At 37.0% G+C, this 20732-nt stretch overlaps 3 protein-coding genes across 3 annotated transcripts; all 3 read right to left on the bottom strand.

Moving 5' to 3' along the window:
* Window positions 1–554: 554 nt before the first annotated feature.
* Window positions 555–12670, bottom strand: LOC145764702 (ribonuclease P protein subunit p30-like). The gene is made up of 5 exons (XM_082576354.1): window positions 10295–12670; window positions 6596–6741; window positions 1894–2082; window positions 1612–1751; window positions 555–923 (listed from the first exon to the last, which is right to left on the bottom strand). Exons 1-5 carry the CDS (start codon window positions 10455–10457, stop codon window positions 581–583), a joined length of 981 nt encoding a protein of 326 aa, XP_082432480.1. The 5' UTR covers window positions 10458–12670; the 3' UTR covers window positions 555–580.
* A 497-nt stretch (window positions 12671–13167) lies between these two features.
* On the bottom strand, window positions 13168–15061 carry LOC145788522 (F-box only protein 30-like). The gene has a single exon (XM_082600283.1). The coding sequence runs from the start codon at window positions 15052–15054 to the stop codon at window positions 13168–13170; it is 1887 nt and encodes a 628-aa protein (XP_082456409.1). The 5' UTR covers window positions 15055–15061.
* Window positions 15062–15682: 621 nt separating this feature from the next.
* LOC145764666 (protein CREG1-like) lies at window positions 15683–18013 on the bottom strand. Its single transcript, XM_082576312.1, has one exon. It carries the CDS (start codon window positions 17955–17957, stop codon window positions 17328–17330), a length of 630 nt encoding a protein of 209 aa, XP_082432438.1. The 5' UTR covers window positions 17958–18013; the 3' UTR covers window positions 15683–17327.
* Window positions 18014–20732: the final 2719 nt, after the last annotated feature.

The raw sequence follows: 20732 nt of genomic DNA on the forward strand, positions 1-20732 counted from the left end.
CTGGCAGAGTTTTTACTTTGAGCTTGGGGGGGCATTGCCCCCCCGGCAATTACGGGCCTGTTTACATCGCATTCGTCACATTTTTGTCGATCCCGACAGTAGGCCTATTAGGGTGTTTTATTTTTTCACCATTTTTGAAATTCAAAATGTCTGGGGTCCCATCTGGTGGTATTTGGGGTAAAAAGTTTACATCCCAATTTTTTTCAATTATGACGTCCTATTGAGGTGGTCCACAAGGTTTGAAATTTTTGAGCCTCAAAATCTCGAAATTTGGCCGTATCTCCGGAACCACGTATCATAGATCGACAAAATTAGTACCAAAATGCGCAGAAGGGTCGGTTTCCTATTTCGTCGTTTTTTCTTGAAGGTGACGATTTATAGGCCTACTGTACCACATTTTTACTTCGGCTGAACTCTGGTGCTTCCACAATTATTGTAGATCCTCTAATGAATGTAAAGCAAAAATTCTAAACCGGATTCTATAACCTGCTCTATTGGTTGCTGACATTGACAAACACACTCGTACTGGAACTCACAAAATACACACTCGTAAAAAACGCAATAATTTTTATTGGTGATCTTATTCGGATGTCTTGGTTTTCTTTTTAAAAACCATTTCATTAGTGGGATTTAAATTTGCTTTTCTTTTCTTCTTTTTCCTGGACAATTTAGAACCTAGAATTTCCTTATTAACAGCATCATTTGCGCTTTTTATATCCAATTTTTCCGAAGTTGCTTGGCTGAAAGTGTCTGCATCTTTTTGATCGCCGGCTTTTGATGCATTTTCAAACGGTTCCGTTTCTTTGTCATTAGATTTCCGACAAAGCCCACGAACAACAACAGTTCTACAGTTCCTTGATATTGTGTGAATAAAAGAATTTTCTTTGACGCCGAAAAAGTAATTTAGACTGACTACGTCATACCTGCAAGGAAAAAAAACTCAACAGTTTACGGTAATTCAAAAAAATAAAGAAATTCATAAGAACGTGTCTTAGCAGTAGGGAAAATGAAACTGGTCTGAGGCAGAGGCAGTTCCTGGCATTGAGGCTACATGTATTTGACACGAAAGATAAGAGGCATAGATTTTATATTTGGTTTGCTAGATTTTTCTCACCCTCAGTTTTAGTAGCTGACCAACGTAATGAAATATACCCTAAGTCTATGTAACACGCTGTGGTTACTGACAAGCCAACTGTGAAGATATTAAATAATTTGTGATATGATGGCATTAAATAGCACGGTACGTGTAAACTCGTTCTGTTGATGATGCAAATATCAACATCGCAGCATGGCATCGAACTACAGAAGTCATCGCTTTTCCTCCCTAGTCAACAAATCAGTCCTTTTTTATGTTGATTCACCGACAAGGCATGTCGTGTCGACCACACCTGTTATGAACTTAGAACTTTTTGTTTCAAAAAAAAAAAGAATTAAATACTTCGCCCCAGCAACTACCTTTTAAATTTTCTACCAGACGCACCGAGATAGCACATTAGACACAGTTACATACATCGTTCAAGTTGTAGGACATAAAATTGTTGGAATGCTTCAGCCAACAATACGAACTGAGAATTTGACAAAAATCTTTCTTCGAATTATCATATTACTTACGGTCCTCGGCAATTGGCCGGATTCACTGATGCGCTGGACAACACCAAGTTGTTGCCTTTGGTTAAAAGCATCACTTTCTGAACGTTGCTTATTGTAACACGACGAATAGAGTTATCCTCTATCATTGGGGAATATAAAGCCTGAAATACAAAGTTTTTGTTAATTAAACGATGCGTGATGATGAAACAGCATATAACATAAAAATAGAAGGTAGGAAAAAAATTAAGTAGGAACCTTTTCGTCTGTTACTTTAAATTAATAAAATCTTTTTAAAATATTTACTTCAAAGTAAATTCCTTTAGAAATTGCGCGATTTATTGCTGCAGGGTCTGGTGTGAACGTGAGTTTGTCTACTCCTTCTATACAGATCAAGTCAATGTCAAGATCTGTACAGCTGGTATTGAACAACTCCTCTGAATGTGGACGAACAGCCAAGATATCGTACAATCCACTATCCACAGCCTTTTCGACCTGCAATCAAATTAGTTTTGTAAGAAAAAGTCAACGCTATAGAAGAGGATATAAAATATAATAGACAGAGCAGGTGTGGTATGACGAAATACTACTACAGTACTTCGCTTATCGCTTGGCTACCAAGTGCGTATTTTCAGACATGGGCTTGCAATGAACTAGCGTGGCACATGATTGTTGAGAACACCCCAGCTGTAGATCATTCCAATTTATTTTAATAAAAATCAATAATCAGACACAAGCTGTGGAAATAATCAAAAACAATTTTCTCAATGTGTCTTTCCAATAGTTGGGCAGCTTTTATTCCACTTTGTATCTTCCTTTTCTTTTTTTCTACTTGAATAAGCCAATGAACCACCGACACACAAGAAGAATGATTCTCAAATAAATCTTGTCTTGCTAATCGCGAACATTTTAAACAGAAGCGGTAAATGCAGTGCAAATGAACAATTTAGTCTCGTTTTTCTATCTTGTTAGCCTACCAACCAGGGGTGCAGCAAATCCATCCATGTTTTATTCAAGTTCACATTTGCAGCTCTGCTTCAAACTTGATTGGCCAGCTTTGCTACATTGAAAGCTACATACATGTGGTTGTAATACTAACACAAAAACGGAAGAACTGAATCAGTTTTTGTCGTAATCACGTGACTTTGTCGTATCACGTTGGTTGGCAATTCAGCCGAAGTGGAGAGGATAACAAGGGAGTGAATCTTTCTGTTCACCCACAAGCATGTCATGAAGTACATTACCAAAGATACAGCCTCGTGCTATTCAGCGGTGTCGAACGGGCGCGGTTTCGAGCAACATACCAGGCCTATCACTACTCGGTTATGCAGCTGACGGTTGTATCAGTGGTGCGACAATTGCATCTCTGAAAGATTTTATAATATTCAAAGTTTGATGTTAAACCGTTAGGGTAAAGTCAAAATATAATAATCTAACGTTAAAATCTCTTCCTGGTGACGACATGTAGTCTACTAGTAAAATAGTCAGGGCGAAAGAAAGTTTGCTAACTGGCTGGGGAATGTAAAGACAGCCATAGATAGCGCCCAGGCAATGTACACTTTTTTTGTTAAATTAGTTGTGCTTGGCTACAATGAATCATTTGCAGTTGGTTACTTCACGTCAATACGGCTTGGCAATAAAGCTGTCATTTCTCAGAAACGTAATCAGCTTTAACCAATTTTAATATAACCATGGCAACTGCACGTGATCCCACGCTTCAGGGACGTTTATTCGATTGCAGTGAAAGATGAGTAACTATCTTCAGCTTCAGCATAATTACTGATATGGGCTGCCGTACTAAATTTTAAGAAATTCTTGCTGTAGCCTACTGAGAATGATCAGTCTGAAGCAGATAATAACAGGACTGAACGGCCTTTTTCCACGATGGGTGCAACGGTTGATTGCTGCTTTGCACAAAAAAACGATCAATTTTATAAACAGTGATCGATACCATATGGCCAAAATTGACGTGACACTGACAAGGCTCACAAGATCCAAACAACTGTCTGTCGCCATAATCGTTTCCGCAGCCGATCTATAATAGTCTTCTCATGTAAAATGCTGCTGCCAGTGGTTATTAACGCATATTATATGTAGCTCAAAGAAAAAGGACTGACTCAAAGACAGACTCAAAGAAAAAGCTACTAGGTCAGATTTCCCTATCGCGATGACAAATGACATGATTGGAATTGCTTCAACTTGGACTGACAGACTTAGGCCACCAAAACCTCAAAAGAAAAACAGCAAGACTGTGTGGGCTACTGCTTTCCCAGCTTTATTAAAAATGAGTGAAAAAGAAAAGGAACTTAAACCTGATGTCATGGTCACATACACAAGGCCAAAAACAATTGGAAATTATGTTACAAACTACAAAGATCTATCAAAAAAAATCCAATCTTCTGTTCTACAAAGAGGTTATTCTGCCCCTTGTGGTCGCTGTGCGTTGTGTGGTAACCATGGTCATCATCGTTTGTCAATGGTTTCACGTACAACGACATTGAGCACTCCGCAAAGACTTTTTAAGTTAAAACAGGAACTCAATTGCAGCAATTATGGGATTTATGTAGCAACATGTTTACTTTGCCATGAACAATATGTTGGACAAACGGTTAATAAATTTTCGGTTCGCTGGTCAGGCCATCGTGCAACTTGGAACACTTTCGATTTTTCTTCTAATAATGACAGGGCTGCGTTATTAAAACATTTTGCTGTATTTCATGATCTAAGTACTGAACCACAACTTTCCCAATGCTACAATGTCACATTTGTTGAACAACCCAATATTGATAATCTAGATCAACGGTGGGCAAACTGCGGCTCGCGAGCCGCATGCGGCTCTTCAACATATATTTTGTGGCTCTTGTATTGAATCGTAATATTACAAAAAAAATTAAGATTATTTTAAATATGTTATCTCGCGCTGTCAACCAAGCAGTGGCGTACCTAGGTTATGGCAGGCATGGCTCGAGTCGTGGGCACCACATTGATAGGGGCGCAAAAATCGGTTGCTATAAATTAAAGTTTGTGACTAACACTTTCTTCAAAATCTAATTTGCGCCCAATAGGCAATACAATACAAAGATCAAAAAGGAGTCTCTCTTTTACTGTAGCCATTGTTAAACAATGGAATTGTGACGTTGCAAAAGCAACATTGTGCCTCTCCTGGCTCATTTTGCGCTCAGTCAGCAACAATTGGAAGTTTAGTAAAGTCACTAAGCAGCGATTAGTTGAAGCTTAGAAGTAGCACCAGAACTTACTTAGGCTATTCATTTTTGTAAGAATTTATAAATCTAATCTGTTGTATTTGTATGACTTCAACTTGGCCTGACCAGAGCACTCAGTCTGTTCTGGGAAGAAATTAACATTAAAGTATTATTGAGCCTATAAGCATGATTATACGAAATTTTGAGACCAAGAATTATGCTAGGTATGATTTATTTTTACGTGCTGTGCTGGCGCTGCTTAGAACTTAGCAGTTTGAAGTTTTGAGGTTCATTCACAAGCTGTGCTTTATGAATAAACGGTACCGTACTTTTACCTAACTTCCTCAAGTTATCAAACGGATAAAAGGAACTCAATTCGTAGTAGAACACACCAATATTGGGAATGATTTGCCATCGATTTTTCAATCTCTAGTTAGCATACAACCCAACGGTTACAAAACCCGCCGACAGGCAACAAATGTCTGCGACAAATTAAATTAATTAATATCAGTTTTTGAAAAAATCTGCAGGTTCCTGAGAATAAATATTCAGAACACAAAAAGACCACTGCACGACTCATTTCTGTTTTTCTAACAACTTATGGTTGTGAATCTTTATTCTCTGTAAAGAACTTTGTAAAATCAAAACATCGTGCAACATTGACAAATGAACACTTGGAAGAATTAATTCGCACAGCATTAACAACTTATCGTTCAAATTTTCAGAGATTAGCGAGTCAAGTACAAAACTGATATGGATAAACAATCATTGTGTTTTTATTGCTGTTATGTTATTTTGTGTCAACTGATTTTGCGGCTCGCTGGTGTTTATGGTTTATCCGCAAGCGGCTCTTTCTTTGAACAACTGTGCCCACCCCTGATCTAGATCCTTGTGAAGATAAATGAATACATAGGATACATGCCAAAATAAATATCCAAAAATTAATTCTGCCACAAGTTTAATTTTTTGACGCTCCACTACATTTTTGGTATTTTTTCAATATTTTACTGCCTTATTATTCACTGCCGTCTTTGCCTACTCTTTTTTCCACAACGCTACATTTTGTGTTTTCCAAGACGCTCCATTTAATTATTTATCGCTGTACTTAGTTTGTTTATCACTGCCTTTGACTGCCGTGTTCCGCATATACTTTATTTTCTTTGCCGTAATTTGTCACAACGCTACATTTGCAGGCTTTGCTCATCGCTCTTTCATCAATTCTAGTTTATATTTTATATTTGATACGTAATTTACTTTACTGCCGGCTTGGTTCAGTTTTCATTCAGCATTTCTTCAATATTTACGCTTATGCTTTTTCAATTTTTTTACGCTCATGTTTTGACATTATTGCGTCACTGTAATGTTGTTTAAAACATTACTTGTAGGTTTTAACTGCCCTTTATCAGAACTGACGATGCACTGAATAAGTGCGAAATATATTTTCTGTAACATCTACTGACAACTGATCCCTGTTACCTTAGCAATTGAGGTTTTAGCTTTCTAGATATGGAACAGGGATCGTTTCAGAATAAGACTAGGTCAGAAAGCGAGGCAGACTCCGACGCAGCTCAGCATCAGCCAAGAGCAGTTAGCTATATTATATGTACAACATACCTATGACTCAGTACCTGTATGACTCGTGTCGAATCATTGCTACGCAGATGACAAAAACGTTTTTAGTTTGACTCAACCGCATAGGTGGAATGCTGATTGGTGACACTCAAAACACTCTGCTCATTGAAAAATAAGCTTTTTACTGAAAACTACTAAGTGCGTAGTTACGGTGAGGTAAAAATGAAGTTTACCTTTAGCAGATCACTTGCTTGCCGCAGTTCGATTGTCAGCCTCGTCAGCTGCATCAAAGTCTGATTATGTCGCTTCAAAATTTTACTAATTTCCGATGTTTCTTCAATCTTCGATGGAGGTCTTGGTGGCACCATCTTAGAGTGATCTGTGATTTCCCGAGTAAAAGCTAGTAACTTTGATTAACGAAAAATACATTTAACATTACATTTAACTTGTTTAATTTTGTAGGCAATCATACACCTCGAAAGAAACCCTAAATTATCCACTTGTAGCTAGAGACTCTCAATAAGCAAAAGCCTACACTAAAGACAGCTCACATCAAAAAGCCTACACACCGAGGCGAATAGGTCTATTATTTCATTCACAGATCATATCCACTAGCTATTCATCCATATGTATTACTCAGAAAATTGTTTGTTGCAGTACAAATGTGAGAAAATTGCACTATTTTTGAGTCAAGTTGGATCTTGCATCCATAGGCGCCGGGTATTGAAAATTGCCGGGGGGGCAAACTTTTTAGTCGACCGATTGCTTCAGTCCTCGAAATTAGCGGCGGCACACGGCAATTGCCGTGGTAAATGCCGCCGCAAACGTCATAATGGCCATTCTGCTACGGCAATAAAAATGCCGTCGCAAAATAAGCATTTAATTCGGACAAAAATTGTTCAAAATTTCCTCCTGTTTGATTTACTCGCAGCGTGAGTTTAATCAGCAGAAACATCGCACCAAGACCTCACCTCGGACTATTTTACTTGCTGTGAGCACTCACGCAGTTTTCGAAATTAGGATATTTTTACTTCGCAAAAACGTTGATGAGGCCAAACGGCAAAAGTTGAAATTGCCTCGGCAATTGCTGTGAACGTTTATTTGTACCAAAACAATTTATTTGTACCGAAAAAATTGTACCAAAACATGTAAAACAAGAAGAGAAAAAAAATATTCGAATAGTCTATCACGACCGCACTGTTTGATTTGTTGTGGTGTAATAATACCAAAAGTAGCGATAAAGCGAACAACGCGATACGCACGCTGTTACGGTGATTCACGTTAAATAAGTCACGGGGGGGAGGAAGTTTACAAGTTAATTTTGAGTTGGGTCAACGTTCGAGTCAGCACAAATCGATTTAATTTTGCCGGTGGGTTATGTGTAACTACAATGCCCAATAAGAAATTTACGTTTGTTTTACATTAATTCGACATCTAGCGACGTTGAATTATCATGAAATAACGTTAATTGCTCAATCAGGTACCGGTAACAAATCAATAGCTCTCTGCGAGAAGATTGCCTCGATTTACGTATACACTCACATATTTTCGGCACAATTAGGATACTGCGAACAACACAAAGTCTGTTGGATAAAGAACTAGTCAGAGTCGGAATCATCGGAGGATGAGGTTGTCGCGTCGTCACTGAAATACTTGCAGACGCAAAACTACCCTTTCATGAACGCGATGCCATATCATCGGAAGCATTACTTTTCTTTACTGCCAAAGAACCATTTATTCGATGAAAGAGTAACTTTTGCGTAACAATTAAGCCAGTATTTGTAAGGTTGCAAACTTTTTACAGTTCACAAGAGCATTGTCAGCGCATAAAATACAGTAGCTTGCGTAATACTCTGGGCTACCGCCGTGTGACACGATGAAGTGCATGAAATTTCGTTTAATTAAAGCATACGGCAATTGCCGCCGCAATTCAAGGTTTGTTGATTTGGCGACGGCAATGTTTTTGCCGTCGTAGATGGAAGCTAATTTCGAGGGCTGTTGCTTACATTCAAAATGCTGATGTTTGTCAGCATTGATGTTTGTTTGCGTCTATTTGCCATTGTATATAGCCAAGCTATATAATGTAGGCTCACGCCTCGAAATTCACGGCGGACATGTCCACCGTCACAGCATGTGATGTCCGCAGGAAGTACCATCTAGATCGGTCATATTTGTCCGCCGAGAAATAACACAGGAACTAGCGATACAAATCGTCATTGCATAGCACGAACAATTGCTGCGATAATATATTTTCCAGCGCATTCTAGCACGCATCTACAAAATGTGAATACTGTATCCCTTAGCCTCCATTCAAGGAGGAAAACTTTCGATTTTTACGTTGCTTCAACGATTGATGACGTTGAATCAGCGTAACAAAGGTGAATTCTTCGCTAAGAATCGATAGGAGTACAGGTACTTCTACACTAATCACGCGCAATTTAGTTCAAGTTTTACCTCACAATGTCTGGCTTTGATCTCCGAGTAATATTGATACGGCAAGGTTGGTTACTAAATTAGATTATACGAGTAGGCTATTATTTACAGCAAGATGCAACAAAATTTGTTAAGTTTTGGTATTAAAGTAAGAAAGAAAAGACCCAAGGAAAATTCACTTTCGCTCACATGACACGCAAAAATAAACAAAAAAACTTTGCACAGCAGAAAATAGTAGCATTGGTGTAGAAATTTTCCGACTCCTGCCCAGAGCATTGTGACGCAAGAAGCCACACGAGCTCGTTCGGTGGAAGTTAATCAGTTTTGTGACGTATTGACCAGCTACACAGCGCTTTGACTCTTCAAGCGCAAGTCGTTGGTCTGATGAAAGCCTTTCAGAGTGACTTTACTGATTTTTTAAAAAGCCTTCTAAAACCATAGTTATAGTTCTGAAATGGCGAAGAATTATTATCAAGATAAAGTAATTAAGCATGACAATCGACGGCTAAAACTGGTGTGTCCGCCGAGATAGCTGCTCAGACCGGACACGTTTGTCCGCCGTCAACAAAAAGGAATTTCGAGGCCTGTAGGCTACTTCGAATTAAATGCTGGTCACTTTGAACTTTAGCTCGTAATACGCGTAGATACTAAACTGAGCAAACAGCACCTCGTTATTGACACTCCCAAGAAAAAACAAAGCGAAAGAAATCAAGAAAAACGTTTTTCAACCTAGTTACTATGCTTCAACGCGGAATGGCCCGTTTCGGTGAGTCCGATTCGGTGAGTTCCCTATTCGGTGAGAGCCTTTTTCGATGAGAGCCCTATTCGGTGATTTTTTTTTAAATTATCGGGTACCGTAGCCTAATTATCATTGCCGTTTTAGGGTTAGGGGTTGGGATCTTATTTCAACGTATAGCAACGTTAAAACGATGTAAAAGCGGCAATCATAATTAGGCTGCGGTACAGGATAATTTTCAAAAAAAAATTCAAAAAATCACCGAATAGGGAACTCTCCGAAAAAGGCTCTCACCGAATCGGACTCACCGAATAGTAGCAGACCCGCTTCAACGGCACCATGCTGACGTTTATCAGCTACCGTACTTCTGTTTCTTTTGTTATCTTAGGAGCAGCGCCCTTGTTGCAACAAGTAGATCTTTTAATTGAGATCGATCCGCAATGAAGGTCAAACTAACGCAAATCTGAACTTAGAAGCATTTGATTTAGGATTTTTTTACATAATTTGCGGGGGGGCAGCCACCCCGAGCTAAATTCACGGGGGGGCGCCACCTCTCCGCCCCCCCGGAGTTGGCGCCTATGCTTGCATCTCCTCCACAACAGTGTCAATACAGGCAAACCTTGCGTTGATCGCGTCTGACAGAGTCATCGATGCTTTCGCCTAGCAGGGTTAATAACGTCAAAGTGGCAATCCAGGTCGTTTACGCATATCAATTATATAATTCAAGAAATTTTAGTCTCAAAATGCAATGAAATCGTCAAACCTTGTGTAATCTTCTTCGAACTTTCCCAATAGTTCGTCAAAGCAATCACTTCATAACCCAAATCCACAAGCATGGTTAAATTTTCTGGATTAATTTTCAGGCTATCAGCTGGGACATTGAGGTCGTAAAACTTTCCATGATCCGGGAGTTGTGAGAGAACCATTTTTAAAGAATATCTTTTCAGGATCGTTTAAGAAGCAAGGAATACACGTAGAATCAAAGTTTCAACTTATCGAAAATTTCAGCAGCTATGTTTGTTACCATGGATTTGTTACTTGCCAAATTACAGTAAGTGAACAGGCTAAGCAATGTGCAAAGATGAAAGCATATAAGCGATATGAATAGTTTTCATACTGAACAAGAAGTGTTTTTTTACCTTACACGACAGTACACAGTACATCAAACTATAGCTTTAAGAATGTGATCAAAATTGGCTGAATCTGAAACTACATGAATCTACCATTCAACGTTTTGTTAAACGAGATTTTTCACGTAATAGGCTGCCCCAAAATGTAGAATATTTGTTTTTCAGTGAGTATTCGCTTTAACTTTGCAGCTTGCACCCATAGAGCAATTGAATATCCTTCAGCGGGATTTAAACTGCTAAAGAAAATGTGGCAGGGAAGTAATGCTCTGTACTGTCGCTGGTTAGGCTATCAAGACAAAAATTAATCGTTTTTAACATTTTCACAATTTTGAAAGCTTAAACGTTTGCTGAAGACAGAAATGTCAATGGAATTTTGAATGACGTCTACACAGATAACTATTCAACAGTGATTTGTCTCACTATTTTGCCCACAAAAATTAATAGATTCCAAAGTTCATAAATGCAGTGGTTCGAAATTTAATGCATCTACGTTAAAAAATCAGCATTGCATTTTGACCTTTTGTGCAATCACATGTCTGGTTTTCTGAACAAAATCTCAATATTGTGTAATACTCTTTCCTTCACCTACTGTAGTGTGAGTGCAACACACCAAAACATGTCATATCAGCTTAATCATAAAATCAACATTTAAAGTTAGAACAACATCATTAAACGTTCATTAAATGCAAAGATTTAGAAATTATATGTTTTAACAGTGCAAATGCATATATAATATCCCATAAGAAGTGCAAGTCAGCAAACACACTTTTCAAACAAACATAGCATTATGCAATGCAATAACAACTGGTCGGTAAGTTGTCACGTAGACAGAACATTTGCAACAGGCATATGCTCGACTAAAATCAAACAAACGTTAAAGGAAGCAAACAATATGACCTGCTTTTCACAAAACTTCATTCTGTTAAATTTCAGATTATCCACAGAAAATTTTTATCAATTGTCATGCTGCAATAAAGTACCGTACAATATTATGGCAATAAACGTGATTTGTGTTTTGATTCTGCGGCTAAAATGAGTCTATTATTTGAATTATACATAGACAATTTATGGCATGAAGATGAATAGAGAAAAACTAGTCCGAAATGTATGTGCAATGCATAGAATGTAGACCCTTGTATGATGCACAGCAAAATATATATAAAATTGCAAAGCAAGTTTGAAAGGTTGCATGCATTTACTGTTGTCCCTGTTTGCCAAAAATCAAAGTTTTACACATATGGTATATATCAACTAAAATATGTAGCAAACTTGCCAAGTCAGAAAATCGTTTAAAGTGTGGCGAAAAAATAACTTAGTGCACTGTGCATTACATATTATGTTTTACCTACAGGTAACCTATACCTTACAAAACCGGAATGGCCCGTTTCGGTGAGTCCGATTCGGTGAGTCCGATCCCTATTCGGTGATTTTTTAATTTTTTTTTTTAATTATCGGGTACCGTAGCCTAATTATCATTGCCGTTTTAGGGTTAGGGGTTAGAGGTTAGGAACTCACCGAATAGTAGCAGACCCTTACAAAACAGGGTACTGGTATTTTGCATTCATCAAATGTTGGCATTTGCACAACAATCTAACATTTTAGTAACCATCAATAAACTTCAATGAAGATATGACCTTACTTAAAATTGCTTTAATAGAGCGGTAGATCAAGATGCTTTTTTTATAAAGTGAAATTCAGTATCACAAGCATGTACTGTAATAAAATTGAATAACATTACTCAAAACAATGCAATGAACAGCTCATACATATTAAATTCAATCAAGAAATCAAACGTGATCGACTGTTAGCTTGTTAGTGTGCAAATTGTATCTCTCTTAGTCATTTAAGTAATGTTTGTTTTTGTTATTTGTGATGTATCAGATTATTTTCCTGAGTTTTACCAAAACTTATGAATTTAATCGGAATGGCCCGTTTCGGAGAGTCCGATTCGGCGAGTCCGATTCGGGGAGTCCGATTCGGAGAGTTCCCTATTCGGAGACAGCCTTTTTCGGAGAGTTCCCTATTCGGAGATTTTTTGAAATTTTTTTTGAAATTATCGGGTACCGTAGCCTAATGATGGGCACAAATAAAAACAATTCAACTGACATGACGAATTTTCATTTAATAGTTCAAACATTTTATTTCTATTTTTTCTGCACGATTTCAACGTTTAGCGACGTTAAAACGATGTAAAAACGGCAATGATAGTTAGGCTACGGTACCCGATAATTTTCAAAAAAAATTTCAAAAAATCTCCGAATAGGGAACTCTCCGAAAAAGGCTGTCTCCGAATAGGAAACTCTCCGAATCGGACTCGCCGAATAGTAGCAGACCCGAATTTAATATGTAAGTTAGTTCATCGAATTGTTTGAATAATGCTGATCAATTCCATTGATTCGTTGGCAAATATCTGTCTACACTGTACAATAAATATTGCTAAATTACTTTCTCCACTTCGACATGGACAATGATTGTATGTTAGTGTTGATATACAGAACTTGCAATTTCAACTATCTTTATCATTAATAACAACCAAAGCATCAACAGTCTGAGCGTTTAGAGCACAGTGGGTTTCACTGCTTTTTGGGCAACCCAGCTTTGAACGTTCCAAACACTTTGATGGAAAAATATCTTCACAGTTTTCAATAGTGCAAAGAAGCTTCACTGGTGTCTTTTCTGGATATTTGAGCGTAACAGTCGTTGCATAAAGGCATTTGTTTATGTGGTGACACATGCTTGGCACATTGTTGAACACCCATTTCTTAACAGGAGAGAAAGAGTTGCTAAAGTGCCATGTGTGATCCACCGATTGCCATGAAATGGATCCATCAATTCGTTTGAATTTTTCCCAATTAAGTGACACAATGCCACATTCTTTCAAATGAAAAACGCAAAAGTTTTTAAAATATTTGCAGGTTTGAAGAAGTTGTCCTATGCTGTAGCTATCTAAAAAATAAAGAATTCTCTCTTGGATTTCCCAGGGAAGGCTTAAGATGTTAACTTGTGTATCACTACCATCAGAATTAATTTTAGGAAAAGAGCACTCTGTTTTTACTGTTAAGCAACTACGCTGATTATCAAAAACAAGTTTGTTTTTGTCATTATCAGGTAAGAACCTAAACTGAGAGTAGCGGCAGCCATATTGTGAATAAGGACATTTTTCCTCCAGCCAACCATTCAAGTTGCTGTAAATTTCACTGTGTACATTTTGAAAATGCGATTGAAACTGATCTCTACGAAAAAGGTTATTGCACATAAAAGTATAAGTTGACCTTGTTTTTCTTTCATACCTCGGCAAACATTCCATAACTTGATTAAGTGCAAGAGTTTCATATAATTGCAAGCTGTGAAAGCTAGACAAGGTAAAAGTGCTATCTTGGTTAAATACCTCTTGTAGTGCATTGCCAATTTTGAAATTGTGCTTGTTCATGTCGAAAAACGGACGAGTTTGTGTGGCAACATGCCTAAAAGAACACAAACGAACATCACTCATTGCACACCTTATTCCCTCACTGTGATGAGGATTTGAAATGGCTTCGCGCTTTTCATAAGCACCTATCATTTCAAACATAGAGTTAATTGGATTTGTGCTGTTAACTTTCAGGCCTGGATTCATCCAGTTCATATTCATGCAGTTGATTTCAAGGTCTGAAGTGTCACAAGAAGCATCAGCATACTCTTTCTTGGGTGCAAGTCTAAATTTTGACCTTAGTAGTGGTTTACGAGGAGTCATAGGAATGTCATCATTCTTCTGAGAGGGCAATGAGTTTGCTTGAAGATTTGAAGCGTGACTGTTGTCAGTAAAGTTTGGTTTTTCATCACACTTTGAAACAACATCTGAACCAAATTTCTTGGTATTTTCAGTTGTTTCAGAACTATCGTCGTCTATATTTTTGATATTTGTAGTCATAAATGGAAATGATACTTTTTGTGAACTGTCATTGTATTTCAAAATCTGTTTTAGTATTCCGCATGGAACCATTGCTTCAAGCAAAACTCGTTGATCTTTCAGGGCTAATGCTGCTTCCAACTGATCAGATACAACACTATTAGGATCATAATCTTTCATAGACATGGTGTCTTCTAAGTGCAAAGGTCTTCTGTTCCATTCCATTGTGCATACAATACAGCTAGCAGGACAAGTGGAAAGATGTTTGCCAATTTGACTTCTGCGCAACATGAAAGGGCAGCCATAAATAGAATTTATACATGGTTGTATCAAATTAAAACAAATGATCTTATGATCTTCCACCTTACAAGAATGCAGCATCATTCCACACCCATGTAAGCAGGGGATTAACGGACATGTTTTCTCAAAAGAATCTACACAAATTTTATTGAAGCAATGCATACAATGTTTATGCATATCTATTTCACTTTTGGTCGATTCCATGTTTTCACATCAAAATTCAAAGTTTAATGCATTATATATCAACTGAATTACACCCTGCATTGAAAAGAATGATGATCATCAAACATAAAATTAATAATAATACACAATTACACATATTGGATGATTTTAATGTTCTACAAGTCACTAATTACACTGCTAACGATTCTAATGTCTGCTCAACCAATAAGTATATTGACAACTTTGTCTCACAAAGCGAAGATATATTTAATTCAGTCAAAATAAATGAGATTCTACAATAATTGTACTACACAAACAGTTTTCAAAGTTGCTTCCTCAAAAACTGCGCAGTGCATGATTTTGGGTCTATTTGATTCTAACTCTCACAGCCCTGAAAAAAGAACTCGCAGCATACCACCTGGAGTTGGTCTTAACCATGACGTGGAGGGATAGTTACAGCTTCGATTGTGAGCTTTGAAGAAATGAATGAAAGTTGCTATAGCTTGTAAATCCCATCTTTCTGGCTGCAAGTCATCTCATGAAAAGAAATGTTTACACCATTGGCTGATGATCTGTAGCAATAAAAGTGTGTCTACACTTTTCAAATCCATGTCTTCACACATCATACAATTTCCGTGTCAAAAGTAAAATGCTATTGCAAACCCCTATGCTAAATGATCAAAAAACACAATGTTATGATTCATGTAGCAAAAGCAAAAAAAAAGCAAGATTTGCTCAATAAAAATATGTAGCGACTATTAATGTAGCAATAATATCAATACAATTTGAGCTATGAATTAATCAAGAAAATCATCTTCATTAACCTCAGAAGCAATACACCCCACCCTTGATTAGACTTTTTAAATGTTTCACACATTACCCAATATAATACAATACACACGTTTAATAAATGTGCTTCAATAGGCTTATGGTAGCTACCAGAACAGTGTGCTACGGTACTATAAGAACAATTTTTATGCGCCAAACATCTTTTCAATGGTAAACTGTTTTATATTTAACAATTGATTCAGAAAACAGTTTTCCTTCATATGAAAGGTTTGAGTTAACTTCAAAATCAAACAGCAAATCTGTACTACACTTTTTACATGAGCAATGCAGGAAAAATCATAAAGATAAATCAAGACATAGGACATTTATTAAAAGAAGAATAGGAAGTAATACTAAAAATAACACTGAATACAGTAGTAGAAACTGAACTGGAAACGTAACTCATGTAGGCCTAACAGTTATTGAGAGGCAACAATCAATTATCTTTAAAATAGCAAAACATAAAGCTGAACTTATTCAAGACATTTACTACTTTCAAAGGTTTAAACTTTTTGGTGGAACAAACTAGGTCAGGGGTCACCAACTGGCGGGCCGCATGCGGCCCGCGGAAGGTATCAGCGTACAAGTATATTAGTATAACCAAAAATACTTCTCTTGAGGAGTTAAAGAGCACAAAGGCAAAAAATACTTTCCGGGAAGCATATTTTCGCCACAGCTCTCCTCAGTCCTCAGTGCCAAATTGGCCTGCATGCAAAAAAGGTTGGTGACCCCTGAACTAGGTTGTATCGACATCAGCAGCACCACAACTGTTAAAAGTAATATTTGAAATATATATATACCAATGACATTCACCAGAATGAAGATACGTTCTATAAATGTAAGTTGCAACAATTCTTTCACAGATAATGTGTTAAATCTAGCCAGTGCGAGTTATCATGATAGTTTGAAAAATCAATGCAACTTGAAAGTAAACACAACGAATAATCGTAAAACTGTACATACATGCCAAACGTATGACTCTGCATTTCTATCAACATTCAACATAGAATTTGGCACTTAACAGCAGGTTGGTTCATATTTTTTTGTCATATTCAAGCTAATGCCTAGTAGTTGAAGATTTGGATTTAGTGGATGGTAACTTGGTAAGGCAAGAAAGCCAGTATTCAAGTGTCTTGCCATGTGTCTTCAATCCACAGCAGCATGTACAATACACGGTGTCAAACCTATGCCTTTTCGAGAGGGATCTTATCACTCGATTATGAAGTTCACATTTTAATACTACTTGATAATTATCACATTTTCTTCACCTAAACATGTTTGACTATCAGTCACTAATGAATATATTGAAACACAAGTCCAGACAAAAAAAACATAATGAGTGAAGAAGCAATTACGCTGCAAGAAAAAAAACAAAGAGCAAGGCATTTCCAGGCCATAGACAGTTGAAGGCCAAAAGCGAATAGCAATCAATTAAACTTTGTAATAAAAAACGTTTGGACAATCTTGCTTCAGCATGCTGCTTTCATTTATTGAAGGGGATCAGCTGCATAATACTGCTTGACAGGAACAACTGTAGATGGGCCAAAGAAATCCAACATCCAAACCAACTCTATATTGATACGAGCAGGATAGAAACTGTGACTGGATGGCCAAGTTTTCATATCAGGAAATTTGGAAAATAAAGCATTCAATGCAAATGCTTTATCAGTTGGATCAGTAACTTTGACCAATTTTCCACAAAGAGTGACTCTAGCACACAAAGGATATTCAGGATTGTAATTATTCATCTTGCAGTAAGATGTCTCTTCTTCTGAAATGGTAAATGACACTTCGTTGTTCTTCTTCACATCCTGCATGCTAATATCCATATCCATGAGATAAAAGTATGGAGTACCAGAACTATTTCCAGCTGGGCCATCACTGACTGCAACCATATTTGAAAATGGCAATCCTGTTCTGTTGTAATGGGTAGAAAGCGTGGAAAGAATTCCCCAATTTACATTATGTAAGAGATATCTTGCTCTTTTGGCCTTTTGTATTTCATTTGGAGGATCATATGGAGAGTCATTGAAAACAATTTTTGAGTTGTATTTTCGGTTCAACGAAGCAACAACTCCAATGCACACAACTAACAGAACAACAGTAATTTGTTGCATGGTGTTTTTTTTTTGTTAAATGAGAAATTAACTTGAAACAGATATTCAGCATTAATGGAAACTGTAAAATGTAACAATAATCCTTGTAAAAATTATAAAATTTAGATTGGATTGTAGCATAACAACAGCTTGAGTAAATTTTAAAAATAAGAAAGAATTAAAGAACAAAATTTTATGTCTAAAAAAAAAAAAAAAATTAAGATTATGATACAACTTTTGTGTAACATAGCACTAATGAACTATTTCAAATTTAACCAAAATTAGAAACAATCGTAGAACTGTACCACACATTTGTAACGTCCATTACAACCGAGCATACACACAAACCCATACCAACAATAACGCCTATTTATGATAAACCTTTATTTCTTGAGCAAATTGGCTAAATACATCAATCGCATATGCTAAATGTTTTAAAGCATCCAGAAAATAAGTGATTAAGACTGTTTAGATAAGCTCTATAATAGCACAAATGTGTTGTATAAATTAAATAACTTCAACATGTTCTTTCACTCTTATGGCCAACAAATGTCACATAGACAATTAGACATATATACCAATGTATGTACGTAGACCTACAAATTAGTAAACTAATTCACAAAATATAAACACTTTAAGTAGGCTAAAAAGAAATCCTAGATTTATACTGAAAATATGTTTCTTATCTAAAAGCTGTCCAAGACAATGAAAAATCTCAACATGTTTGAAAAAAGGAAAACAAAGTTTCAAAACATGGTGTGATGTTATTTTAATACAGCAACGCTTGTCACAATGCACTTAAACTGTTGTTAAGCTCAACGTGAATTATACAGGAGTTGGTTTGGCTGGTTGGTTTTGAATCTTTATCCTCAGACCAGACTGACAAAGCCTTAAAACAGTGGTTCTTAACCTTTACTAACCTGCAAACCCTTACAATAATCTGCAAGCTTTCGTTGAACCCCAAATTTTCGCTGAGTTACAAAAACAAAATCTACCACATTTAATAGTAATGCATTACTATCAATGAGACTTCTGTTGTTGTTTTTCTGAGACCAATAGTGAGATTCGAGGCTTGGTCTCGGAAACAGCAATTCTCATGTCACTTTTACATAACACTTGCTAACTGTCTTGTGTAGCTGAGTGTACTAGCTGCACTACAAAACTTTCTGCAATTTTAAAAAGAACCGTATGTTTAACGCGGTACCAACTACCGCGCTTTTAGTGTCATGAGAATCAGCAATCGCTCTGAGCCTTCGTATCCCCTTCTTTAGATATCCCTGCGTTGATGGCAAAGACCCTCCATTACTTCGTTCACCAATTTTCTTTTAGGTTTTCAGGTATGACAGTTTTGCCCCGCTCTTTTTATGGTCTGTTTTGCTATGAACAAATCTTTCACAAAACTAGCAATTGAACCAAAACTAGTGATACTCAGCAGATCAGCCTGTTAAAACTGCATTTGAACTTGACTGAAAATCATTAGGCCTACCAGTACTCAAACTGATTGAATCTTTTTTGATAGATTGATTGGAACTGAATGCTTTATTTGTGATCAGGAGGGGGAACTAGCTTATAGCTTTTAAATCAGACAGAATTTATTTTAGATACCGTAGGCTATATTTTGTAGCGAAATAATTATTTAAAATGGTTAATTCAGCTCGCGATTCCTATAATTTTATGCAAAAGCAATAGATATTTGAGAAAAGTTGAAAATGCAGAAAAAAAACAGATATCAACGTTTTATAAAAAAAAAACTTAAAAACCCAGGAATGGGAGCCCTGGTTAGGCCTATCTCAGATCCGGATCCGCAACAGATTCGAAGTAATTTTATGTCTAAAATTTCACAGTAAAAGTATTTCACCACACAGCAGAATCACCCTCTCTGTAAAACCGTTTACAAGATGGATTCATTAAATTCAGTAGCATGGGCTACTAGCCTACTCAGTAGGTGTATGATGCCTTGCTTAGCCTACCGTACAATATGCATTTAATGGCTGATCATCTCTTGTAGCACTTTTGGTCTCTACACAACAAGCATCTTAACTTGTAGGCTATAAATGTGTTATCTTTCTTCATTCAAATGCATAGCCTACATGACACAACCACTATGGTTGTTGAAATATCCATTCATAGTCCAGTCGCTGAACTGAAAAAAATGGTCAAACCCGGAAAAAAATAATACCAAGCTGAAACTTTGTCAGGAGGTTCGATTGGTGATGTGGAGCCACCAAAAAAAAAGCCCCATGATTCCCCCTTGGGAATAGTGAGTTTTGGCCATTTTTCCATAATGGCCGCAGCCCCCATAAGCCAAAAATTCGAAATCGTCTAAAATTGATGTTTTATACCTCATTCGAAAGATAATTTCATACTGAATCACTTTTACAAAAGAACTATGGTCAAATAATGCACACATTTGAAGTTATTAGCCATGAAATGCGGACTATAAGGCAGAATCCACCATTAGGCTTTAGCCTGGTGCTTTTCGCGCTAGATATAAAGTCAAGTGAACAGCACATAGATATGGGCGACTCCAGACGCAAGCGCGACTATGATGATTATGTAATGTTTAGAGATTGGCTTGAACAACGCAATCCATTTACTTTTTCTGATGAGCATCTACATTCCTTGACATCCGGCTGGGTTTCTATATCTGGAGAAGATTTGGTTAATTGTGAGAGATCAGAGGAGATAGGAGCAATCATTCATAAAACATTGGATGGTCAAAATGTAGCAACTGCAACTATTCAACACAAAACCTGCATTAAACCACTTGAGGTACTTGGAATCTTTGTAAAGACA

This window comes from Aplidium turbinatum, chromosome 2 (genome assembly GCF_918807975.1).
Source record: "Aplidium turbinatum chromosome 2, kaAplTurb1.1, whole genome shotgun sequence".
NCBI lineage: Eukaryota > Metazoa > Chordata > Ascidiacea > Aplousobranchia > Polyclinidae > Aplidium > Aplidium turbinatum.

Coding starts and splice junctions, on each gene's coding strand:
- LOC145764702 (XM_082576354.1), bottom strand. CDS start 10,457: ATGGTTCTCTCACAACTCCCGGATCATGGAAAGTTTTACGACCTCAAT. Junction 2,083..6,595: donor AAGCAAGTGATCTGCTAAAG/GTAAACTTCATT, acceptor ATTTGATTGCAG/GTCGAAAAGGCTGTGGATAG. Junction 1,752..1,893: donor CTAAAGGAATTTACTTTGAA/GTAAATATTTTA, acceptor TTTGTATTTCAG/GCTTTATATTCCCCAATGAT.
- LOC145788522 (XM_082600283.1), bottom strand. CDS start 15,054: ATGGAATCGACCAAAAGTGAAATAGATATGCATAAACATTGTATGCAT.
- LOC145764666 (XM_082576312.1), bottom strand. CDS start 17,957: ATGCAACAAATTACTGTTGTTCTGTTAGTTGTGTGCATTGGAGTTGTT.